This window comes from Populus euphratica, unplaced genomic scaffold (assembly GCF_000495115.2).
Source record: "Populus euphratica unplaced genomic scaffold, PopEup_1.0 scaffold65.1, whole genome shotgun sequence".
NCBI classification, from domain to species: domain Eukaryota; kingdom Viridiplantae; phylum Streptophyta; class Magnoliopsida; order Malpighiales; family Salicaceae; genus Populus; species Populus euphratica.
Window position 1 is genome coordinate 694,523 of NW_011499943.1, and position 26,854 is coordinate 721,376.

At 35.5% G+C, this 26,854-nt stretch overlaps 3 protein-coding genes across 4 annotated transcripts; 1 reads left to right on the top strand and 2 right to left on the bottom strand.

Moving 5' to 3' along the window:
* Nucleotides 1-822: 822 nt before the first annotated feature.
* LOC105137265 (ATP-dependent zinc metalloprotease FTSH, chloroplastic-like) lies at nt 823-4,084 on the bottom strand. The gene is made up of 5 exons (XM_011042962.1): nt 2,707-4,084; nt 2,022-2,268; nt 1,740-1,923; nt 1,353-1,524; nt 823-1,224 (listed from the first exon to the last, which is right to left on the bottom strand). The coding sequence occupies exons 1-5, from the start codon at nt 3,997-3,999 to the stop codon at nt 1,003-1,005; spliced, it is 2,118 nt and encodes a 705-aa protein (XP_011041264.1). The 5' UTR covers nt 4,000-4,084; the 3' UTR covers nt 823-1,002.
* A 10,280-nt stretch (nt 4,085-14,364) lies between these two features.
* LOC105137266 (uncharacterized) lies at nt 14,365-15,545 on the top strand. Its single transcript, XM_011042963.1, has one exon. The coding sequence runs from the start codon at nt 14,597-14,599 to the stop codon at nt 15,422-15,424; it is 828 nt and encodes a 275-aa protein (XP_011041265.1). The 5' UTR covers nt 14,365-14,596; the 3' UTR covers nt 15,425-15,545.
* Nucleotides 15,546-22,338: 6,793 nt separating this feature from the next.
* LOC105137268 (cytokinin riboside 5'-monophosphate phosphoribohydrolase LOG5-like) lies at nt 22,339-24,085 on the bottom strand. Of its 2 annotated transcripts, XM_011042964.1 has the most exons (7): nt 23,875-24,085; nt 23,690-23,787; nt 23,554-23,584; nt 23,186-23,285; nt 23,007-23,077; nt 22,766-22,909; nt 22,339-22,695 (listed from the first exon to the last, which is right to left on the bottom strand). In XM_011042964.1, the coding sequence occupies exons 1-7, from the start codon at nt 23,995-23,997 to the stop codon at nt 22,597-22,599; spliced, it is 666 nt and encodes a 221-aa protein (XP_011041266.1). In that variant the 5' UTR covers nt 23,998-24,085; the 3' UTR covers nt 22,339-22,596. The 2 variants fall into 2 exon arrangements, with proteins under 2 accessions (XP_011041266.1, XP_011041267.1); XM_011042965.1 differs by lacking the exons at nt 23,554-23,584; nt 23,690-23,787.
* Between the last annotated feature and the right edge of the window lie 2,769 nt (nt 24,086-26,854).

Below are 26,854 nucleotides of genomic sequence, written 5' to 3' on the forward strand. Positions count from 1 at the left end.
CTTGTGTAAAACATTCAGCTCATTTGGACTTCTAAAACTCCAGATCTGGGCCAAACACTAAACAATGCACAGACTGTAAAATAGATTCGGACTTCTTTGTTGTTACTACAATTTGGAATGAAAAATGACTTTTTTAAATCTTGAGCTCCGTATGAAAGTTATAGGCCTATATCTTACATTTTCATTCATATAAAGTAAACTTAAATTCGAGATTTATAGCTCTAGATATGATTCAATTATCGAACAGTGTTCCGGTTTGGACTGTACGAACATCGTTTTTTTTTTTTTAAGCTTGGTCATCTCTTTGTCCTTTCAATTTCAGTTTTTAAATTCATCAATCAATCTTTTTATTTATGTGATAGGCCTGCATTTAAAATTAACATTTACCACAAATTAAAGGTATTTTATATTATTAGATATGTTATTATAAAATATGTTTTAGTTAAGAAGTTATTGATACTTCAAGTGCAAAATGATGATATAAAACCTTGATAAAAATACACTTTTAAGTATTAATCAGGGTGTAGAAAAGATGGGGCTAGGAATGGAACTATTGCACTGGCCATTGCATAATTTTTTTTCTGAATTTTTTTTTTCTGAAATGAGATAATTAATTGTTTATTATTGTTTTTGTATATAAAAAGAGATCTATAAAAAGAGATCTACCGTAAACTAATTATGCAATTAGGCCATGCATAGCCCTCTAGTTTCTCTTCAAATTTCATTTGTAAGTCTCTCTTTTCATAAAGAGGTTTCAATTGTTCATCACAAAAGGTTATCACCAGATATAATTGAAAAACACTTTTGGCAGCGTGATAATCCTCAGCTTCAATGTCTCAGTTTGATGAGAAAAGTGATCACTTGAAAAATTTATAGCTGAATCTTGACTCTACAAGTTCTTAGCCTTGTTATTCCAAAATTCACAGAACAAAAATTTTGATCTTCCTGGATATGTGTTTTAAACTTATACAATACAACATGGTTTGATACTCATAATTGCAATCAGGCAATATATAGTTCAGCTTTTCCATCAATGAAGAGACTCATGAACTCTTCTCCGTCGACAGTTTCTTTTTCTATGAGAAGTTGCGCGAGCTTGTGGAGGATGTCAATGTGAGTTGTCATGATTTGCTTGGCTCTTGAATAAGCAGTCTCCACTAACTCTCTTACTTCTGTATCCACCACATCAGCAGTCGCCATGGAGTAGTCTTTCTGGGATGACATCTGCGATTAAAACAAAAGAGGGGCTAATCCAATATTTTTGTTGCAGAAGAGCTGGAAATGGTGAATAAGAGAACAACCAGCTAGTGAATAGAAAAGGCAGATTTGAAAAGATCCAAGTTCAAACTTACCTGTTGTCCCAAGAAAGGATTTCCACCAGGTCCGCCGATGGCAACCTGTCCAATCTTTTTGCTGAACCCAAATCTCTCTACCATCTGCCTAGCCACACGTGAAACTTGCATGAAATCACTAGATGCTCCTGTAGTGACATTGTCCTGACCAAATATTACTTCCTCGGCAACCCTGCATTTTAGATGAGGGCGAAGAAATCGTCATATAAAATGAAACAGTAGTAAAACATCCAAGGTAGTGTAAATCACTTGGAATTTCCTTATTTGCATCAAGTCTCATTAGCTCAAAAACTAAAGTCCAAATAGAAGGGAATTTGTTGCCCTTGCTCACTCTTGAAGAGCACCAAAGATACTCAAATGCCTAAAAAGATTTTCCTAGGTACTAACCTTCCACCAAGTGCAACAGCCATTTGATTCTCCAGGTAGCTTCTACTGTACAATCCAGACTCGAGCCTTTCCTCACTTGGAGCAAAGAATGTTAGACCACCAGCTTGACCACGGGGAATGATGGATATCTTGGCTACTGGATCGTATTCAGGCATAAGTGCACCAACCAAAGCATGCCCAGCCTCTGCAAATGGAGAGTAACACACATAATTAGCCTAACAAAATTGAATCCTGGGATATAACAAGAGACTAGAGGAAAGGCCAAAAGGTTATCATGCTTACCGTGATAGGCAACTAATTTTTTCTTTTCATCCGAGACAACAGCATTTTTCTTTTCCGGTCCTGCAATTATCCTCTCCAGGGCATCAGAAATCTCATCCTTGCTTATTTCCTTAAGGTCACGCCTAGCTGCAACAATGGCTGCTTCATTCATCAGGTTCTGCAAATCAGCTCCAGTAAATCCTGGGGTCCTCCGTGCAATCTTTTCAAAGTCCACATCCTTTGCAAGTGCCTTTCCTCTAGAGTGCACCTATCATTTATAAAAGTAAAATTGTGCACCATGCTAAGATCAAGCAAGAGCAGAATTCTCGAACACTATACAGGCTTCCGAAACAACCTGATTCTAGGATGCATTATCAGACAAATCTATCTAGTATCCATAATCAGACCAATTTGGAACGGTCCATTTTTCTCAAGAAACATACACATCAAATATGGGGAGTTTTCCAGTATGCATTATCAGACAATTAATAACCAGACCGGAAAAACTATCAGTTCACAGAGAGTTTCTCTTATATTACCAGTATTAGAATTCAGAGTTTAGCTGTCTTAAACTTCCTCTTATAAACATGACACAACACACAAAAACACAATTCTGTTTCTATTCTCTGTTTCCTTATCCTAATTTGCACACTCTATACATTCTATATGAGGAATATAACAACTTGGTTAACATTATTGAACTTACCTGAAGAATCTTGACTCTACCAGCAATATCAGGCCTATCGACTGTAACCTGTCTTTCAAACCTTCCCGGTCGCAACAAAGCTGAATCAAGAACATCAGGTCTATTCGTAGCAGCCAATACAATAACACCTGAATTGCCTGAAAACCCATCCATTTCGGTCAACAACTGATTAATAGTCTGCTCTCTCTCGTCATTCCCACCTCCAAGTCCAGCCCCTCTCTGCCTCCCAACTGCATCAATCTCATCAATAAACACAATGCAGGGTGCTTTCGACTTGGCTTTCTCGAACAAATCTCTCACTCTCGACGCTCCAACTCCAACAAACATCTCAACAAACTCCGAGGCTGCGCATGAAAAGAACGGCACCCCTGCCTCTCCCGCCACAGCTCTAGCCAACAATGTCTTTCCAGTCCCTGGCGACCCAACTAGTAAACATCCTTTAGGAATTTTAGCTCCTAAAGCTGTATACTTATCAGGATTTTTCAAGAAATCAACAACCTCTTGTAACTCCAATTTGGCTTGATCAGCTCCGGCCACATCAGCAAACGACACACCGGTTTCCGGCACTTCCTGAAACTTCGATTTCGACCTGCCAAAATCCATCGGTCCACCTAACCCACCGGTCCCACCCGGCCCACCTTGAACCCGTCGGAACAAGAGAAATAATCCAGCAACAGTAAGAATCGGAAAAAAAAGACTTCCAATCACATTAAAAAACCCATTCCCTGAGTCTCCCTCGGAAACTGAAATATCAACACCGCTCCTTGCTAAAATGTCAATCAAGTCAGGGTCATTAAGGACAACAACGCTGGCACGACGGCCATCTACGGCGCTGAGTTGGAGGGTAGAACCATCTTTGCTGAAACGAACTCTTTCCACTTTCCCTTTCTTGACCGCATTCAGAAACTCGCTGTACCGCCATTGACTACCTTCAGGAAGGTCAGAGGTTGACTCAGACTGGGGTTTAGGGGCTGTAACGAGAAGATTTTGAGCGAAAGGAGAAGATGGTTTGGTGGGAAGGGCTTCAATAACCGGAGGAGGAGTAGGCGGTAGTGCTGGGTTGTCAAGGGCTAGGGCTTGAGGGGTTAAAGAAGAGAAGAGTAAGGCAGCAGCTATGGTTGCTTGTGATTGAAGGGATTTAAAAGAACCAGATTTCTTTTTATTTACTATTTTTAGGAGATTCTTGGACAAGAGGAAGGAGGATTTAGTTGTTTTAGGAGTTGGAGGAGAAAGCAAGACTTTGGAACCAAACAAGTCTGAAGAGAGTAAAGGGTTTCTTGTTGATGATGCCATTGTAGGTTTTTCTTGCCTGCACGAGACTCTGTGGGGGTGTATAAGCTTTATGTCCTCTCTCTTCAAATTTTCTCGTGGGTATCTGTGGGCTTTAGCCCTTTATATAGGGATGTTTCCGATTTTGATGAATAAAGCTTTCAAGATTAATGCTTGATTTTTTTTATATATATTTTTATATTTTAAATATTAATATAGTTATAAAATACTAAAACAATAATTATTTTATTTTATTTTAAGATAAAAAATATTGTTAGAAATCACATAAAAACATAAACAGAAACTGTGATAAATATCCCATAATATGTTTAGAAATATGTTTTAAACTCTCAATCAAATGTTTTTAAAGCTATTTTTTATTTAAAAATATTAAATTGATATTTTTTTAGTTATTTTTTAATATTTGATATGTAGATATTAAAAATAAAAAAATTATTTTAATATATTTTATCTAAAAACACCATAGACCACATTATTAAATATAGATTTAGAAAATAGAAAACATAATTTAATTTAAAATGTGTTAAAGTTATATAAAAAAGGTATTTAGTTAAAAAAAATAAAAATGCATTTTTTTATTCTTAAATAAAAAATATAGGAAAAAAATATTTTCTATCTTGTTAAAACGACACTACCTAGATATTTGTTTGATTTTTATAGTCTTGTTCATTTTTGATTTGGTAGATAAGTTCAATAAAAAGGAGCCGTAAATGTGGTGGTGCTTGAGAATTATTTACGTGGACAAAGCAATACCCGGTCACTGATTTCAAGTCTCCTTTTTACATTGTTGCCCCTATAGTTTAAAATTTTTCAATGTTACCCTTTTAATTTCCAATCATGACCCTCAATCATCTAATAGCCTTCCTTCTGCCTTCTAAATTTGGTTTTAAATTTTTTTTATAGGCTCTTAATTGTCTTTATGAGATATGATCATTCGAGAGGAAAAAGTGGGAGAAAATTTAGAATAAAAAATATGAAAATTGTGAGGTTCTTATTAGTTATTTAATAATAAAGGGCAGACTGAAGCATAAAATCTTAAACTTACGGGGCTAAAAGATGACATTGATGAATATTTGGAGACAAGATATAGTTCGGCCGACATCTTGCCAAAGCCTTGGCCACAAGCACAAAGCTCTCCTTTTCAAGAGGGTCGTGCTGTATCAACGATCAAGCAAATCAGTCCTAAAGTTGCAATTTCTAGGCCATCGTTTTTCTGGCCCATTTGGGTACAAGAAGAAATAATATGAGCCCATGGGCCCTTTTTTCTCATGGCCCAAAATGAATTGGTCGATTTGTTAAATCCAGCTCGGTTCAGTGAATTGATTCAGCTAAACTAAACCGGGTTTTATTCCAATGATAAGATCTTATCAAATTTGGATAAGAGATTGACTTCGGAGTTAGTCAAATCAACTTCAAGAATTCTTTTTTTAAATAATGTTGTTTTTTATTTAAAAAATGATTTATGTTGATTTAATGACTGAAGTTAACGAACGCCCAAATGATACAGGTCCTAAACGAGATGAGACCTCGTACCGAAACAAACAACTATGATTTCTTTCATTCTCGTTCAACTGAGGCTGTCCTGTAAGAATTTCAAGATTAATGTACTGGAGAGAGGGGGACAGATGGAGGGAGTTGACATGAACTTTAATCCTAATTTATGTATATTGAAATAGAATTTCTGTGTACTACATATATACAGTCAGAGCAAAATGGTATCTGCGAAGATGATGACTAAGACCCTTCCGAAGTACTGTGCTCGCCGGTGTGGGGTTACTTCCCTGACTGTGCTGAGTATCTGGGAGGTCTATCCCATAACCTGCCGAGAAAATGCTGTCACGGCATCAGAAAGCTCAATGAAATAGCTAAGACATCCAAAAAGGACCAAGGTGGTCTCCTTTTGCTTTGAAGCCTATATATATATGGTTCCTCAAGATTTTCAATCAAAGAGCTACCAAAGAAGTGCCACACGAATGTTCTGTTCCCTATTTCTGAAAGGATGAACTGCTCGTATGTAAAATTTTCCATCTATTTCTCTTTTTCACATTCTTTAAACTATGTAACTTGCTTGCAGTTCTTGGCTTTTTATTTCGGGTTTGACTAAGGGTAAGAGGCTGAATTCTTGAAGGACTTGCCGTCTCGATTGATAGACTATTACGTAGTATATAGAATCCCAACAATAAATGGTCTAGGTTCAAGCTGATATATATATATATATATATTACCAGTTGGATATCTCAATCTTCTTTCTAGAGACTTGTGCTGTGGAAGTGTTTATTTCAATTTCCTTCACTTAATTCTCAGCAGAAGGCCGAATATTATTCATTAAGATCACACACACGGCCTGCATGAATTTTAAATTGAATAGCAGGCTAAAGTCTCCAATTACCCTGTAACACCCCATCTTCACATGAAGATCTGCACAATCTGCATACTTAGACTCGAATCAAATTAATATTGTGATGGTCAACTACTGCCTGAGAGCCATGGTGTCAATGTTCTCGTGCATGTCCTTGGAGATATCCCGTTAGGATTTCTTTTATGGGATTTCTCATCTCGAAATCCGACCGTGACAAAACATTGGCAGAACTGCCAACTCACCACATGATAAACAATTACAAGTTCTAGACGAGGATGGAGTTCTTCCTGTCTTCATTTTTCTGCTATATATATATATATATATATATATGGCCTAATTGATGTTAGCCAGGACAACAAACATCTAATTAAACGTTGAGCATTTCAAAACTGCTTTCTAGATCAACATGTCTACCTCTAATAAATCCACTTTCCATCTCCGTTCCGACAGTCTACCATCCAAAAATCATCCTTTAACCGAAGGTGTTGAGTAGCAATTGTCCAGGTTGAGAGAATCAGAAGCAACTTCATCATCTGTATCCTACAAATTAAGTGCCCTCAAAGACTTACATGATAGTTTCGATGATTTGCTTCATTTTCCCCTCATCCAACAGGCTCTTTCCACTGAACATTACAGCAAATGTGTAGAAGAATCGCTAGAAAGATCTATTCGGTTATTGGATGTGTGTGGCACCACCAGGGACGTTTTCTCTCAAATGAAGGAATGCGTACAGGAGCTAGAATCGTCCCTTCGAAGGAAAAGATGTGGGGAATCCAGCTGCATGGAAAATGAAGTTGGAGCATATATGATCTCGAGAAAGAGATTGAACAAAGTAATTGCCAAGTGTTTCAGAAATCTGAAGAGAACAGAAAAGAAGAGCACAAGTATACCACTTGTGGACAAGGACTCGAACTTGTTTGCAGTAGTAAGCATGATAAAAGAGGTTGAAGAAACCAGTCTCTTGGTGTTTGAGTCTCTCTTATCTTTAATTTGTCGACCGAAGGAAAGAACTACTGGATGGTCTGCGGTTTCAAAATTATTGCAATCCGGGCGTGTTTCATGTGAAGGACAAGGTTGTGCAAATGAAGTGGAAAAGATGGATTCTGAATTGATTTGTCTAATTGGCAAGAAATCCAACCATGTAGAGGTGCAAACTGCATTGACGGGACTAAAGGATTTGGAGTGCAGCATTCAGGAAGTGGAGGAAGAATTAGAGTGTGTTTTTAGGAGATTACTAAAAGTAAGAGTTTCCCTCCTCAATACACTCAATCATTAGTTTATGTGCTCTTCAACATCCTTAATCTTGCCCCAATTTTGTAATTATGGTAGTTATAGGTACAGACAGACAATTGTATCAAAATCACTATGAATGCATCGAATCATAATACTTCTCAAAATCACTTGTTGTCTCACTTTTCAAGTTCCCCATCATGAGAATCTGGCAATCCATGGTAAAGGTTGTGTTTGTTTTGGGATTAACAGGTTAACATTTAACCCCATCTATCAGATTTGAACTGCTATAGGGCAAGCCCTACCTCAAGAGAGCTGTCTGCAGCAGGTGCACCCGGTATTCTATAGTAAAAAGCGAAAGAATAGTTTGCTATGTGCTTAACAGCTCATTTCCTTTCCGCCTGACGTGGGATGAAAGCAATAAAAGTTTATATACAAGAATATATAATAGTTATCAAGAAAAATCAAGGAGAAGAACTAATGAGTAAGAAATGGAAGACTCGTGACAATCTTTTCATGAAAATCAATCTTGTAGCATGCATGCAACTTCTGGTCCTCGAGTTTCCAAAGGCAGCACAGCGGATCCTTCATAAAATTCTTGCTGCTGTTACCTTTTAGATACAAGTGAGAAAGAAGCTGCTAACTGGGACTGCCAATTCCCATTTTAAGATTTCTTTCCCTGTACTGAAAGTCAAAATGATACACTAGCTCAAGATCTCCGTTGTCCCCACAATCCTAGAGTGTTTTCATATTGCCTTGAGTAGTGTTCTTCACGGGCAGGGATACCATCTGGTGATCCAGCAGCTGATGAGACAAGCGTAGCAAAGAGGCCGAAAAATGCTAGGAAACTTATTGTTGCAAGCCTTATTGCCTTCTTAATGTTGAAACATGCCCAACTCTACTGCTCGTCGAATAGCTTCACTCATTTAATTATAGACAACAAGACTGGTAAATGAATGTGCACTTCAAACTCTAAGCCATGCTAATTGTTCGTGTTCTTGATGATTATTACCATCTGCCACTGAATAATTAATTTCTCTGAACCATCTTAATTAGTGCGAGTTTTGAGACTAGAACTTGGCAGGGCCGCAACTTGGGCAGCCCCCTCTTGGGAGACCTTAAACCAGCACCAATCCTAAATTATGACCCTAGGCCATGGAATGGTTGTGTCACAATTACTGGATTTTGAAGGATCAGAATGCATAGACAAGGTTCCTCGAAACTCATGGTATTTCAAAGCATGATTGGTCGATTCGGTGATTGCACCTGCAGGTTATTCTGTCTGCTGCAACAATAAAATCAGAAATTTTGGTTTCTACTCAAAGCTCTTGGTGTTTTTTCCGATTTTTTTTTGCATCTGGTTGACAAGCTGTTCCATTCCTCTTTGCAGGTCAAGCTGATATTCTAAGTTCTGCAGAATCTGCTTGCTCTTGCCAAGTGTGTTCAATAGTTTTTGATATGAAGCTTTAATTTCTTTGCAATTGAATTGTCTTCCATTGCATACCACTCCTTTTCAGTTGTTTCCTTTTGGATGTTTCCTGCTTCCAGCTTCATTGGTTTTAGCTTCTTTTCCTAGTCTTTAATGGGGTTTATTCTCCGAGACTCTGATAGGAGTTTCGTTTGCGGGCTGTTTTGGTTCTTGATCTTTGCTCCCTTCCAGGGATGCGTTCTACACTTTGTAAGATGTCCCTTGTTGCAACGCCTCTCATATCTCCATCTGGTTTTTCATAACGACTCTGGTGTTGTCACTAAAAAACTGGGCTTATCGAGAAAAAAAGCAACCGTCTTCCCAACAACACCTCTAGCATCCATTATATACACAACCAAGAAGTATCAATTAAAATTCCATAGCTCCAGGTTTGCAAATGCAGTCATGTGTTGCATTTTTCAACAGGCCCGGCTTTCTGTCATCATAAGTTATAACAGTTCAGGAGTACTGCCTATAAAATACTCATGACATAATAGCAAGAACCCACGTGTTGCAGACAGAAATGTCATCATTACACCAAATGATTTTGAACATTTTAAAATTCAAAGACCATCTCGTGGTGCAATGCTATTCAAGCGGCAAAGTTGAAAAGCCGTTGCTTTGACTCGCTATTTTGTAATGATAATGAAATGAATATAGATCACTTATTCAGGCCTCTGACAACATTGTTTCCTGCTTCATTGCCAAGACACCCTACACAAGGATATCAATCAAATAAAATATATGTGCACACAAGTGGATTGTACCCATATCTTCCATACAAATGTATTTATTTTTCCCGATCTTCAATACAAAAATGAATCATGAGGCTCGGATATGGGTCTCACTGATATGATATAATTGGTGAGGAGCAACTGAAATCTTGACAGCCTGTTGTTTGCATCTAAATTTGACACGGTGGTGCACTGATGATATAGGTCAATCAAACATGGAATGTATTTCTTAATGAATGCTCATGAGAGATAATTCAAGCTGGTTGTTGTGTGATGAAGCAAGATCCACCTGTTTTCCATGTGTGTTCATCTTTAATATAGTGTTCGTAGTGGTTAATTATTCAAGTTGATACCATATTGTGGAGCAGCATGTCAAGGAAGCTGGAAACAACCTTGTCAGAGACTTGTAATTTGTAACCAATCATTCAACAATACCATAGGATTTTTAAATTTTCATTATGAATAGCTCCAAAAACTTATTTATGAGATTAAGATCAGTACATTTCACGTGATGAGATTCCAGCTAAATTATGCTTACGGTGTGATGATCATATTTCTGTCTGGGTTATCAGGAGGCATGCTGCTATTATTTGAATAATAACAATCAGTTGAGACCATATTATTAGCATTATGTTTCCCGAACTACAATGATGATGAGAGAAAGTCGGCATTGTCAGAAACCTTGCCACATGACAGCAAATGCAAGTCTGGATTGCATCCCAGTTGTTATTTCCTAGCCTCTATATAAGAGGCCCAGAGGAGGTTTCTTGAACAACGTCTCCCAAGCTCAATTGTATCAACATCAATAACCAGCGTTCTTCTGCTAAAGGATAAGATGGCTGCTTGCCACATTCGCTCTACCAGCTTGCCCTCAAGATATCTCACCCTCTAAATGTCAGTGTTGAAGATCAATTGGACAGGTTGAGATCATCACAAACAACTTCTACTTCAGTTTACCACAAATTGAGTGGCCTCAAAGTCTTGTGTGAATGTGTTGAGGATTTTCTTCAGTTGCCATTAACCCAACAAACTCTCTCCAGTGAACAACAAAAAGAAAGGGGAGAAGAGGTGTTGAGTGGATCTCTGCTCTTGTTGGACATGTGCAGCACAACTAGAGATGTTTTTTCATCAATGAAGGAGTGCTTGCAGGAACTTGAATCATCTCTCAGGAGGAGAAAAGGTGGAGAATCTGGATTCGCAAGTGAAGTTGAAGCTTACAAGATGTCCAGGAAACAATTAGATAGAACAATCCGCAAATGCTTCGAAAATTTGAAGAGCATGGAGAAGAACATCACTTCAGCAGTCGATGCAGTCAGCATGCTAAGAGAAGTAAAAGAAATCAGCCTCGAGATTTTCCAATCTCTCTTGTCCATGGTTTCTCAGACAAAGGCAAGATCAAGCTCCCATGGCTGGTCTGTCGTTTCAAAACTATTTCAATCCAAACGTGTATCATGCGAAGCTGAACTCAATGAATTCAGAAAGATAGACGCCGAATTGCTTGTCCTGAAGTCGAGCAAAGACATCAATTCTGTACAAGTGCAAAATACATTGAAAGGACTGGAGGCATTAGAGTCAGCCATTCAGGAAGCAGAGGAGGAGTTGGAAGCTGTTTACAGGAGATTACTGAAAACCAGAGTTACCATTCTCAACATTCTCAGCCACTAGTTGATGTTCTTCTCAAGATGGAGCAGCTTTGCTTTCACTGCCCTTCAATACAATTTTGCCAGACAATTTTGCTATAGTTGTAAATATATAGAAATATTCAAGTGTACGAAGATCACTATGAACCTAATACAATGCAATAACAATTATCTTAAAACATGTTCCATCCATCTCTCTCCTTGAATATATAGTCATGAAAATTTACACTTCCTTGAGAGATCATCAGAACCTGGATCCAGTTCTTATCTCGTCTCTCAGCGGTCATTACTGTCCTTTATTGAAAAATACATCTCATTTTTTACCAGTCATATGAACATTTATGTTGGCTAGAAAAGGAAAAAAAGAAGGGATAGTCTTTTCGGAGTAAATCTCATCTATTCCTTTCCAACTCCAGTCTCATCGGCAAGAAATTCAGCCGTGTACAGGTGCAAAATTTATTGAAGGGACTGAAGGTTTTGCAGTGTAGCATTCGAGAAGTTGAGGAGATTAAGTCAGTATAAATCTCATTGAGACTGATTTTTTTTATTAAATAACTTTAAATATTAGCTATGTTGACATATTAATTCATAGTCCGATTAATTAGAATAGGCCAGGTTAATTTTAAGAAATTTTATTAATTTTATTTTTTTTGTTAAAACAACATCATTTTGAATCAATCGGTCACTCGAAGCCCTTGGCCCAATTAAACCTGAGTTGGGTATGCCAACTATGCTTTTATTTTGACAGGGGAAGAACCAACAGGATTCCCAACAACTTTAGAAAGGCATGCCAGTCCTGAAAAGCCATGAAACTGAGACTGGGACAGAAGCAGCAGTTGCATATGCCAGTGACGCAAAGACAGTTTAGAATCTCTTTATCAGTGTGTTGATCAGATTGGGTGAATTTATATTAGGACTAAATATTAGCAAAAAGAAAAAACACTAAGCTTACATTCCTTCATACTGTTTCAAGATAATAGTAATGAAGAATTCATTTATCCAAAAAAGAATAGCAGCGTTCATATGGAGACAGAGAGAGAACGAAAGAGAGGGAAGGCAACATTTGAGATTAAACAATTCAAGTATATTGCGTGTTCTTCTTTGTATTTATTATATATGCTGTCAGATGATAACAATGTACAGATGATTAGCTGACAGGGAAAAAAAAAAACTGTCCCCAAGAGGAAGTTAATGATCTAGTGATTGAGAATGTTCAGAAGAGAGACTCTTGTTTTAACTAGTAGTCTGTAGACAGATTCCAACTCCTCTTCTACTTCCTGAATGCTCCAATGAAATGCCTTCAAAATTTTCAAAGCATTTTGGACTTGTAGAAAACTAATGTCTTTGCTTGATTTCAAAGCAAGCAATTCAGCATCGATCATCTCTGCTTAATTGGCATCAACTACACGTTTGGACTTCAACAGACCAGCTGCCACTTCCCTTTAATTTTGTTGACAGAGAAACGGCAGTTAAGAGGGATGCGAACACAGCAACACTGATTTCTTCAGATTCTCTTGTCGGACACGCCAAGATGGTTTCTTTGTCCAAGGTTGGTTATGTGCACTTTTCTCCATTGTCATCGAGTAACTTGAAGATCACTTGCTTCAGTTTTTAACTAATCATGCATGCTTCAATGTTCATTGCAGAGGGCTTGGTAGGAGAGTGACGATTGAAGAAAATCGTCCAAGCACTAGTATAAAGTCTTGAGGCCACTCGATCTTTGGCAGGTTGATGAGGATGTTTCTTGAGATGATCTCAACATTTCCAAGTGCAACTTAATACTCTGAGCTAGGGGATGGGATTCTGAAGCCAAGCTGATGGAGCGAAAATGGCAAGCAGCTATAGAGCTCCAACAAAGGCATCCATCTTCCCTTAAGAAGAAGAAAGCCTCCATCAGTGGGATATGTAATGTAGGTCCAACTTCAAAGTCGTTCAAGCCAACTCCTCTTGCACCTACTATATACCGAACAGAGTCGCAATTCAGATTCCATCATCCCAGGCTTGCATCACTGTCATGTGTTGCATTTTCCGACAGAAGCCGGCTTTCTCTCATCATTGCTATGATTCAAGATGAGTGCTTCCTATAAGATAATCCTAATATTAACATACGTGCCAATGAATCCTCGACAGAAAAATTTTCATTACATCAGAGTCCATTTGACTTTGAGCTAGAATGCTGTGAAATTCACAGACCATCTCATAATACATTGCTGTTCCTGAGGCAAATTTGACAAGCCATTGCTACGAACACTATTTTCTAATGTTAATGAAATGAATGAAAATCAGTTATTCAAATCACTGACAAAATTGTTTCCTGCTTCATTGCCATGACACCCTGCCTAAGGATATGAATCAAATAAAATATATATGTGCACAAGTGGATTGCACCCATATCTTCAACACGCACAATTATCTTGATCGAGCTTCTGTGCAGAACAAAAAGGATCGTGAGGCTCGGAAATAGCTCCAATTGATAGACCTGGTTGGGAGCATCTGGAATCTTGACAGGCCATTATTTGCGTGTGAATTTGGCAAAGAGGTGCAAGTATGATATATCTCTACAAAACATGAAATGTATTTGTTAATGATGCACATATGTGATAATTACAAGCTGGTTGGCATGTGATCAAGCAAGATTCACCTATTCGCTATACGTGTTTCATCTTTAATCTAGTCTGTACAGGTTAGTCGATACCCTACTGTAGAGCCGCATGTCCAAGAAGCAGGAAACAATTATGTCAGACTTGTATTATGTTAACAGTATTTTGATTACCATAACATTTTAATATCATGAAGAGCTCCAAAATCTTTATTGCGAGATTGAGATCTGTACATTTCACATGATGAGATTCCTGATAAATTATTCATACGGTGTGATGATCGTATTCCTGTCTGGGTTGCAAGGAGTCATGCTACTATTATTTTAAAAATTATCATCAATTGAGATTATTTTATTAGCATTATGCTTCCTGAACTACAACAATAATGAGAGAGAGTCGCATTGTTAGAAAAAGGCCACATGACAGCAAATGCGGGTATGGATGCACGCATTTCTTATTGTTATTTCCTATTGTCTATATAATAGACCCATGAGAGATGCCTTGAACAACATCTCCCAAGCTCAATTGTATCAACATCAATAACCAGCGTTCTTCTGCTAAAGGATAAGATGGCTGCTTGCCACATTCGCTCTATCAGCTTGCCCTCAAGATCTCACCCTCTAAATGTCAGCGTAGAAGATCAATTGGACAGGTTGAGATCATCACAAACAACTTCTACTTCAGTCTACCACAAATTGAGTGGCCTCAAAGTCTTGTATGAGTGTGTTGAGGATTGTCTTCGGTCGCCATTAACACAACAAACCCTCTCCAATGAACATCAAAAAGAAAGGGTAGAAGAGGTGTTGAGTGGATCTCTGCTCTTGTTGGACATGTGCAGCACAACTAGAGATGTTTTTTCATCAATGAAGGAGTGCTTGCAGGAACTTGAATCATCTCTCAGGAGGAGAAAAGGTGGAGAATCTGGATTCGCAAGTGAAGTTGAAGCTTACAAGATGTCCAGGAAACAATTAGATAGAACAATCCGCAAATGCTTCGAAAATTTGAAGAGCATGGAGAAGAACATCACTTCAGCAGTCGATGCAGTCAGCATGCTAAGAGAAGTAAAAGAAATCAGCCTCGAGATTTTCCAATCTCTCTTGTCCATGGTTTCTCAGACAAAGGCAAGATCAAGCTCCCATGGCTGGTCTGTCGTTTCAAAACTATTTCAATCCAAACGTGTATCATGCGAAGCTGAACTCAATGAATTCAGAAAGATAGACGCCGAATTGCTTGTCCTGAAGTCGAGCAAAGACATCAATTCTGTACAGGTGCAAAATACATTGAAAGGACTGGAGGCATTAGAGTCAACCATTCAGGAAGCAGAGGAGGGTTTGGAGGCTGTTTACAGGAGATTACTGAAAACCAGAGTTACCATTCTCAACATTCTCAGCCACTAGTTGATGTTCTTCTCAAGATGGAGCAGCTTTGCTTTCACTGGCCTTCAATACAATTTTGCCAGACAATTTTGCCATAGTCGTAAATATATAGAAATAAAAAACTGTATAAATATCAATATGAATTACCATACCTTTCATCTAAATTGCTCGTGGCTCTCTCTTCTCCCATGTCTTGTCTTCAAAATCTTAACAGTTAATTTATTTATCCATGAAAAAATGTTACTTGTTTAATTGTTTGTACCAGATCGTTAATGGGAAAAATTGAAGCCAGTTCTTGTTGTATTGAATAGATTAATTAATGCAGCCTTGGTTCCTGTCCTAATTTCTTATTGACGCTGACATGTACAGCCTAGATAATTGCCTTTGCTCTTTGCAGTTTTCCATAGAAAATGGTCGCCATCCACTGGAACGTGTCCTGAAGTATTTTCAAAGCAGATTGAGCAAGCTTAATGACCTGAACTTGTTCATTACAAAACTGGACTTGTTTAGCTTCAATCGAGAGATACCATATAGACATGGTTATAAGACTCGATTCAGATCTATGTTGCGGGTTGCTTGGCTCAACCTGCAGGTTGATGATCAATTTTTTTTTTAAAATGAGATCATTTTGATTAAAATTTTTGATTATTCGGCATGAACCTGGGAATCAAGAATATACCTTAGAATTCGCCTCCATTTTCTTAAAATCCGGTTCTGCCATGGAGGACCACTCGTTTAATGCATTAAATATTTTTGGAAATGACTTTGGAAAAGAATATTCTTAAAATCCGCCTACTTTTTCCAGGTACAGTTCGTTATACGAAGGAAGGGATAATCATGGAATTCTAAGAGCTTTATCCAAAAAAGCCCTTCACGCTCTCCCATCGGATTCGAAGAACCTCAGATTTGAAATATGGGGTTATGATAAAGATAAGGAAAGAAAAAATTGTTGGCTGTTCCTGTCGGAATTATTAGCCTTGGAGTCGTACGATTACACCTAGATATCACATACCATGGATGGGTCCACACATGGCAATTGATTGACTACTCCCTATTTAGCCAAACAGCGAACCTTTTTGGTGAAGTAGCTAGCACCCAGCAAATGTAGCCTTCAGGTTCGATGAGTCACGGTCGGTGTAACTATTTGGGCCTTAGACCTCGAGTCTACATGGATCAATGTACGCCACAATCCAATGTCATGCAGTACAAAATTACTAACAGAGGGCGAGGGGACCAAGGTCTACCCTATGGCTAGTACTCCTAGCATTGAAGGTGCTCCCTTGCGCTTCTTCTAGGAACCATTACTAAGTCACACATTTAAAAAAGCTGTTGAAAGGGCCTTAGCACCTAACCAGAAGAAAATCGAAGGGTGGCCAACTTGTCGAACCATGTGCAGTTAATATTTGAGCACTTGGACTAACAAACGACTGATTCAAGCTACCAATTGACTTGGAGTGGAGAACCATATCTAGTTTGACAAGGCAAATTAAAGAAAGTTGAGAGATTAGGTATACATCTTTTATGGACCCAACAGGTCCATTTGAAGGTGACAATGATTGTAGGAACCATGTTATGCCAATCAAATTCAAGCTAAGGGTAATCCAATAACCTAACCTAATTTATGTATTTAAAGAGAATTGTTTTGCTCTTCTCCTCTTTTCCTTCCGTGGCTTTTCTCCCAAAAATAATAAGGAAATTAGTTATATCTAAACTTGCACTTTTGGGTTTCAAGAAGGGTTGATAAAGTAGTTAAGTATTATGATTTTTTTTTTACTGGAGATTTGATAGTTCATGGATTAAAAAAGTGTTTTAAGATTCATATAATAGTTAGTATATCGATTTAATATATGAATAATTTAGGTGTAATTGATATTTATAGTGTTAATTTTAGCTTAAAATAATTGAGAGATTTGTAATTTTTTTAATTTAAGATTCATATAATAGTTAGTATATCAATTTAATATATGAATAATTTAGGAGGTGTAATTGATGTTTATGGTGTTAATTTTAGCTTAAAATAAACTAATTGAGAGATTTGTAATTTTTTTTAAACTAGCAAATTAAGATTCTAGAATTCAGAGCAACCAATTGGTCTAAATTGGCCGACCAATTGGCTTGATGTTGTTGATTGACCGGATGGTCTAAACCAACCAACCAGCTGGCTTATAGTTGCTGTCAGCCTGTTGGTCTTTTTTATCAACTAGTTGACTAAGCAGTGGAGTTTAATCGGTTCTTTTAAGTTCGGTTAGATTGTGACATGTTCGGGATCAATTAGGTGAATCAATTTTGAATTTATGTTTATGTTTTGATCTTAAATAATAGAGTTATAATCTTTTATATTATCTGTTTTGAGTTATTTTTTAGTGTTTTTTCATATTTGTTACAGGTTATGCTGACATACTTCCTAGCAATCATTAATAATTCTTTGTTCTATATTTGTTTGTCTTTTGCCTTTGTTTTTCAAGCAAGTGAGATAATATTTAATATACATGTAACATAAATAAGTTATGTATGTTGATTATATGATAAGTGCATATAATATTCATGAATATCTATATATGTTGATTTTTTGTCAAGTACTCATCAGTCTCTTGAATATATATTAGCATTATGCTGAATTAGATCATATTCGATATGACATTCAATTGCTTTGATAATTAAATGAATATCTATTATGTCTTGATATCATACTTGTCATAAACTTTATACTAATAGAGAGTAGTTAGCCTTTATACACATTGTTTTTATATAGCTAATTGGTGAGAGAGGCACCAACCTGTGTGTAACAAATATTCCATAGTGTTTTGTTCTAGTAACCTTCAGGTTTTATATGTTATTTAACATGTATTCAACTACCACATGCTAATATGCTTAATATACATGTATATATAAGATATGTACAACTTATAATTTATAATATCTAAGATGTATATTAAATGTTATTCACTCACTGAGTTGGTTGAACTCACCTCTCTATTTTTTTTCTTTTTTTTTTAGGTTTTTAGTTTCTATTAGCATGTTGATTTTGTTGAGAGTTCCTACTTCTTCGTTTTTTATTAATATGGCTTGCTTGTTTCCATGAGAATTTTCATCTTATTCCTTTTTATTTGATATCTTAAATGCCCAACTATAACTATTATAATGTTTCTATTCAAGTTTAGATTTTTATTTTAAAAGTTGAATTTTGTTAATGTAATAAGTTTTATAAATTATTAATTCTTTTTACTAGTTTTGAAGAATATTTTGAAAGTTTATGAAATGATGTGTGATTTTATATAATCTGATTTATGATATGTATGTTTTGAAGCTTAGCTTAAGTTAGGTGTCCTTGGAGAACTATTCCTATGTTGCCGATTATGGATCTAGAGTTTGGATCGTGACAACAATGCAAAAAGGTCTTTATAGAAACTGTGTTAAACCATTTAATGAATTAATATTTCTTATGCTTATTAGTCAAAAAAGGTACTTTCTTTTTATTAAAGGGTTCGCATTTTAAGTTGCTTTCGAAACCAGAAAAGTTATGAGTATACGTATGCATGAGGCTATAAATATCTTAAAATTATGGTAGTTTTATGATATAACATGTTACTCCTAATTTTTGGGATAGACTTCTCAAATTAGAAAGTTGTGAGTACAATTTTAAATAGAGTCTAGTTTGGAACCTTGATTTGAGAAGTTTGAAAGTCGAAACTTGATTTGAGTTGAATTTATAATTAGATCAAATAAAATATTAATTCAATGAAATATGGTTGATCTAACAAGTTTTTTAGTAATTCATTTGACTTGATCAAGTCAATATCAAAGAATTTTTGTAAAAAAAAAAAATGTTGTTTTAATAAAAATATTGATTCAATTATCATGTGATCCAAACTTTTTCTTTAATTAGATCTAGAATTGTGAAAATGTGTATATAATTACATGTATTCCACTACCATATACTAATATGCTTTGTGTGTGTGTAAGATATGCACGACTTATAATTTATAATATCTAAGATGTACATTAAATGTTATTTTCTTACTAAGTTAGTTGAACTCACCCCTCCTTTTTATTATTATTTACAGGTCCTTAGTTTCTGTTAGCATGTTGATTTTATTGAGAGTTCCTGTTTCTTTGTTTTTTATTGATATGACTTGCTTATTTCCACAAGACTTTCTATCTTATTCCTTTTTATTTGATATTATAGACTCTCTATTATTATACTGTTTTTATTCAAGTTCAGATTTTTATTCCAAAGGCTAAATTTTATTTAACGCATAAGTGTTTTAAATTATTAATTCTTTTTATTGGTTTTTAGAAATATTTTGAAAGTTTATGAAACATTGGGTAATTCTATATAATCTGATTTATGATATGTATGTTTTGAGACTTACTATAGGTTATGTGTCTTTAGAGAATCACTTTTACATTGCCAATTATAGACCCAAAGTTTAGGTCGTGACAATGATGGAGAGGGACCATTATAGAAATTGTGTCGAACCATTTGATGAATTAGTCTTTTTCCATACTTATTAATCAAGAAGGGTACTGACTTTTGAAGTTACGAAAATTATAAATATACGTGTGCATGAGACTATACATATCTTAAAATTATAATAGTTTTATGATATAATATGTATCAATTAGGTCTCTTATATATGGACTAATCTATAAGACTGTTTGCAAATTACTCTAATTCATAGGATAGACTTCTTAATTTAGAAAATTATGAGTATAATTTTAAATTTAGTCTAGTTTGGAAGCTTGATTGGAGAAGTTTGAGAGTGAAAATTAATCTAGATTGAATTTATAATTAGATCAAATAAGATATTAATTTAATAAAATATGGTTTACCTAAAAAGTTTTTTAGTAATTCACTTGACTTCATCAAACTTAATCAAGTCAATACTCAAGAATTTTTATAAAATAAAAAATAATATTATTTTAATAAAAATATTGATTCAACTATCATGTGTCCAAACCTTTTTCTAATTCAATCTTGAATTAGATCTAGTATTGTGAAAATGTGTATATAATTATATAAAATTCCTGAATAGCTTTTTTTTCAATGCATCGAATAAATGAACTTGGTTTTGACACACTAACTAGTTATATAACCCATACTCTATTGCGAGTTGAATAAAATATTTTCTGAAAAAAAAAAGATATTGAATGAACAAAAACATGTTTTAAAGAAGGAAAACAAACAATATTAAATACTAATAAAAAAATAAACAAAAAAATAATACTAATTCATGTTAACATATAAAGTCTATGAAATGAGTTATTTAACTAGAAGTAAAAAATTTAAAAAAACCATGAAGTGTAATAATTATCAATTAACTAAATATTAAAAAATTAAATTAAAAAAACAATAATCAACCCAAAACAAAATAACAATTATAGATTAAAAAACCAGAGTCATATTAAATATAATATAGTAAATTTGATCCGCCTTTGATCCAAAGTCAACATTCGACCTCAAAACTCTAAAAGAGCATTCCTCAGAGAGAGGTTTTCTCCGATAGAGATTGATTTTCAATTTCATATTCCTTATGTTTTGGGGCATAATAATTGAGAAATCACTTGGCAGTCCACGTTCCAGGGATCCAATGGGTGACTTGTATTCTTGAAGTAGCTTAGACTTCTGCCACATGGACACCTCCTTCTAGCTGGCGTCCTTAGCAGGTGCATGTATTAGCTAGCTAGCTAGCTAGTCTATGGTGTACACGTAGACTAGTGATGGACGGACGTGCGAGCCCAATTAATGTTGTCAGAGTTGTGGACCGTGCATAATTAGCCGGCCTGTCTTCTCACCGCTGTTGAAAGAGATGTTTTGAGTTTGTGGGCAGAGATCATCGCCTCCTGTCCTTGTTTTGATCTCTACGGCACGAGTAATGTTTTCCGGTGGTAACATGTTCTTGTTTCTTAGATGAAGTCATGCATGATCAAATAATATTTGCACAAATAAGGCTGACGACAAGGAATATGGAAACCCAAGAATGCTAGCAAGTCAAGGGCAATTTCTTGGAGTGAGGGAGGATACAAAACGCTGTCGTGGTAGCTAGCATGATCTATTTACATCATGGCCCGATTGGATAAGAATCGATGAAAGTGATGCGAAAGAATTGTATGAGTAATGATTTTCAAGGTAAAAAGCTTTCTAAATTTAAAACATGCATAAATTTAAATATTATCTCAATTTAAAATAAAGTCAAATTTTATTTTATATTATTATCTAGCAAATGCCATAGTAAACTAGAAAATAAAGTTTTTTTTCCTTTAAAAAAGAGTGTAATTATAACATATCTTGAAACAAAAGAATCCATTAGAAGCTTCAAAAGAAGCAATTAAGAAGGGGATTAACTCTCATTAAGCTACCAAATATAAAAAAATCTATTGGATAAAAAAAAATTAAAAGTCTTTAGACAAAACAAAGAGAAGCTTTTATGTGGGTGCCAATACATTGGGGCTTGTAACCAGGTAATTAATACTTGTTTTACATGACTTATGATTGAGTTTTTTTTTAAAAAAAATATATTAGTGGATCACTTATGAGTAAATTTAAAACGATTTTTGTTTTATTTTATTTTATTTTAAAAAAAATTAAAGTTCGTTCAGCCGAGTACAAACAAAGTCAATCAAATCACTTATATTTTACACAATTAATATTTTTTTCTAGTTAACCTTAAAATATATATCTTATATTTTACACAATTAATATTTTTTTTCTAGTTAACCTTAAAATAATAAAATATATATCGAGAAAGAAGATTTGTAAATGGAATCACCGGCCGGACCGAGTTTAGCAATTGTGAGTTGGCCTTTGTAATAAGTTCTGATGGGTCACCATCCGGACGGCGTCATGAACAATCGCACAGGATGTACATTCCTAATTATGCACTGTACACGCAGACAATAGAGCAGAGCGCAGCACCATGACAGGCATGCGAGAGAGAATAAAAGGCTGCTTTTTTTCTACTTTTTTTTTCATTCACAGAAGATTTATCTGAAAGAGAACAGCATGTGCCAATTTCTTCCAGAACACAATAAAACAAAAGACTAGCTACCAAATTAATATTTCCTTTTTTTCTGGTATGGAAATTCTCCTCTTCCTTTCTAGACCAATACATACAAAATTGAAAAGGAGAAAACCCTACATAATTTGAATAAAATCCTAAAAAAAAAACTTTTCATATGGTCAATTTCTGCCATTAACGAGCAATTTCAATTTGCAAAGATGCGTTGAGCTCCATTTGCTCTGCCTCCCACTTAGCCTTGGCAACAACTCCATCATGCACAGGCACATATTCCTGCCAAATAAAGTAAAACAATTGGAAAAAAACACAAATCAACCAAAAGGATGTGATCACAAGAACCCACCTCAAGTTTCTGAACAAGCTCTTTGGGACTTGGGGCAGAGACAATAATACTACGCTGAGATGGCATGATGAACCCATCATCCACTGCCTTGTCTATAAAAGTCAGCAGGTAATTGTAGTAACCGTCCACATTAAGCAAACCCACCTGTAATGTCAAGAACTAAGTTAAGGATTGACCTTGGAGCGCAACAGAACTTTCTTAATTTGAATCTTATCCAAGGTTAAGACATAAGTAGCTTTACAGGCTTGTCGTGGATGCCAAGTTGGGCCCATGTAATGACTTCCAATAACTCCTCCAAGGTTCCATCCCCACCTAGTTGAATTAATATAATATAATATAATATATATTAACACATAAGCATCAGGAAAAGAAAAGAAAAAAAAAAACATTATTTGAGAGAGAAAGAGAGAGATCAGGTACCTGGTAAGGCAATGAAACAGTCAGAATTGCGGGCCATCTCAGCTTTTCTTTGATGCATGTCCGCTACTGGCCTGACCTCCCCTACTGTTTCTCCTGTTAGCTGCACATAACAAAAAACAAAGCATTTAATCATGTCTTGATTGGTAAATTAATTAAGGATATGTTTTGTTTCTGTAGTGGTTACTGGTGCTGCAGGCTGTGTTTAATTTGTCCTGGTTATAAACTTGAAAGTGTTTGGTTCATGACTGCGTTCATGAACTTACTTTTTTAAATTACAACCACAGGAGCTATTACGATGACAAACACGCACTAAGAGCAACAAGAGACAATCGTTTCTATACATGGATTAAGAATCCTAATCTGCTTACCTCTTTGCTCATCAGAGTTTTAGGGATGACTCTGTAGGAGAAAGCAACAAAAGACATAGCGATACAGATCAGTACTCGAAGAAGAAAATGAAATTATGTGGACAAGAAAGCTTGCACGGTCGCTATTCATAATTACCCTATTACATGCCCTCCCCCACGATGGACCTCTTGAGACACTAGCCCCATCAATCCAACACTTCCTCCACCGTAAACAAGATCCAACCTCCTTGACACCTTCACATGGAATCACAGAAAACTCTATATTTATGGACTTACAAGACTAAATAAGATCGAGAAAGTAAGGTTTTTGAATTGCTATACCAGTTCTTGGCCAAGTTCAAGAGCAGCATCACGATAACAATCCCTTTTGCCTTTACTGCTACCACAAAACACACAAACTCTTTTAAACCTTGATGATTTCACAGCTACTTTATCATCCTCCATCTCTTGGCCCTCTTGTGTTTTCTCTTCTTATTCTATATTTTTCACCAAAAAAGGGAGGACGACGCAATTATGCCAAAAGAGAAAGATGGATCAGCTCCATATATAGACATATCCAAAGGGAGACAGGATGAGCAGGATACTTTTGGGCACCCCTGGAATCCTGTTACGCCACGTGTACGTAACCCGGAAATATTTGCTTTATTACCAAATATCGCCAACACGATACACTCAGTCCTTCCCGGTAGATTCTTTAGTCCACTAGTTTCGGCCCACGTGCACTCTATTGCCAGCTCAGCAAGGACGTAGTCCATAGCATGGACAAGACCTTTAGAAATTATTGAAAATTAGAAAACTATACTTCCTGTCTCGTGACCCACCTACATTAAATTTTTATTAATTCAACAATGAGAATGAACGGTATCAGTAATAATTTTGTATTGGTAGTACAGAGAATTTTTTGTTTCTGAGACTTGGGTGAAGTTTGGAATATTTTTTATTTATTTTTCAGAGATTAAATTCATCAAAACGTGTCAAGGTTTATGAGGATATATACGATGATCTCTTAATATTTGTGGAAAAAATCATAAATTTAAGTATAATGTATATAGAAAGTTTGAAGCAACAGTAAAGAATAAACAATATATATAAAATTCTATCAAATAAAATTACCATATAAAAACATTAATTTAAAATTTTATTATTAAATATTTTCTATTTTAGTTTTTTTTTTATAAAAAATTTACAACTCGAATAAATCTAAAATACTAATCTAAATAAGTGTCTTGATAAGAACACAATGAAAAGTCCTAAATAAATTAAGAAGTCAAAAAAAAAAAAGAACACAATGAAAAGTCCTAAATAAATCAAGAAGTCAAAAAAGGAAAAAGGAAAAGCAACAAAACAAACCCAAATAACACCTTTTGATCCTAATTCAAAGGCCTTTTAGACCTTCCAATGATCTTAGATAAAACTAATAAGTTGAAATCTTAGTAAAATTTGAATATAATTCAATAATTAAATTGAAAATTATAAATTTTTTGTTAAATTTATTGCTCAACAACATAAATATTTTCTTGAACCTAACCTAAATAATTATATCAGTTAATTCATACATAGTCTAATCATAATAAATTTATAATTGATTTTTCAGAACTATCAATCCTGTTTATTTAAAATTTAAAGTTCATGAGCAAACACACCTCCATGATGTGGTCTTGAGATTCAACAAATATGGGGTTAATTTGTAAAAAAAAAATAAAAAATGCTCAAGAGTACAGAATACTTGATGGCTAATTAATGTTTGGTCGTAATTAGCTGATGGGTAATCAAATTTGGTTTGGTTCTAACCAGGTTGAGTTGCATGCCTAGCCGAATTAATTAATTAATTAATTATGAGGGTTATCAGTTAATTCATACATAGTCTAATCATGATAAATTTATAATTAATTTTTCAGAATTATCAATCCTATTTATTTAAAATTTAACTAATATGATAAAAAAAAAAGTTCACGAGCAAACACACCTCCATGATGTGGTTTTGAGATTCAACAAACATGGGGTTAATTTGTAAAAAGAATTTAAAAAATGCTCAAAAGTACAGAATATGTTTGGTCGTAATTAGCTGATGGGTAATCAAATTTGGTTTGGTTCTGACCATAATTTTGAAACCCGGCCCGGCCCGGCGGGTCGACCCGGGCCGGGTTGATGAAAAAATAAGATAAGCCATGACCCGATGGGTTGATCTGGAAACCTGGATGACCTGGCAAAACCCGGTTGCAACCCGTTGATTGTTGCTTTTTTTTTTACTAAAACGACGTCGTTTTGAATTTTTTTTAAAATAGGAATTGACCCGGCTGACCCGGCCAAAACCCGGAACACGGGCCTTGGACCGGGTCGGCCACTGGACCGGGTTTAAAAACTATGGTTCTAACCAGGTTGAGTTGCATGCCTAGCCGAATTAATTAATTAATTAATTATGCCGAATTAATTAATTAATTAATTATGGGGTTTATATTATATTATATTCAATCTAATGTTGTGAGGAATTGAAATGGGATAATTTATCCATTAAAAATGGACCGTTCACATAAGGCGTTTCGCTATGTGCATATATTCTTAGCAAAGGACGGCTATGGAGTTTTCAGCTAGACTAGACTAGGGATGCAAAAGCAACCCATTATTAACCAGCTTACACACCCGAGAATTTGTTAACCACTGTGAGTAGCCTTTCCCTCCTGTTTTGACTATTATACACGTAGGATGACTATTGAATTGCTTGTCTGGTCTTCAGTTAAACAAGTTAGAGTTAATTTACTAAAACCATAAGTTAAACTTGTAATTAGATTAATTTATGACTCAGTCGATCTTGTTAAAATTTATTTTTACGTTTAAAAAAAAAAAACATGACACAAGGATAGCTATCAAACGATCGATCTTCAAAGCCCGCGTGCCGTGCCCAAAAAATGTTCGAAACAAAAAACTTAAGCCATATCGTTCGTCCCGAAGGCTGCCGCTATGAATTAGCCCTCTCTGCTCGCCAACAGTGTAAGACTAGGCAAACTTTGTGTGCCTACCAAGGAATGGTCGCCTTTCATTAATTACTGTACTGTGCATTAAATCCAGTAATTGTAATAATTGTAATTATTTACCGGGGCATGGAAATAACAATGCTATCTCTGTCTCTGCCAGGGATGTGCTCTGAAAAGTGATGACCAGAATAATTGTCAATTGATGCCATGGCATGCCGCCGATCTTCCTAGGCCACTATTATTAAAACTGGCCTAATTTGGTGAGTAAATCCCATCACCCATCATCCCAACTTTTAAACGGTGCTAGAGTTTTTGAATTAAATGGGAAT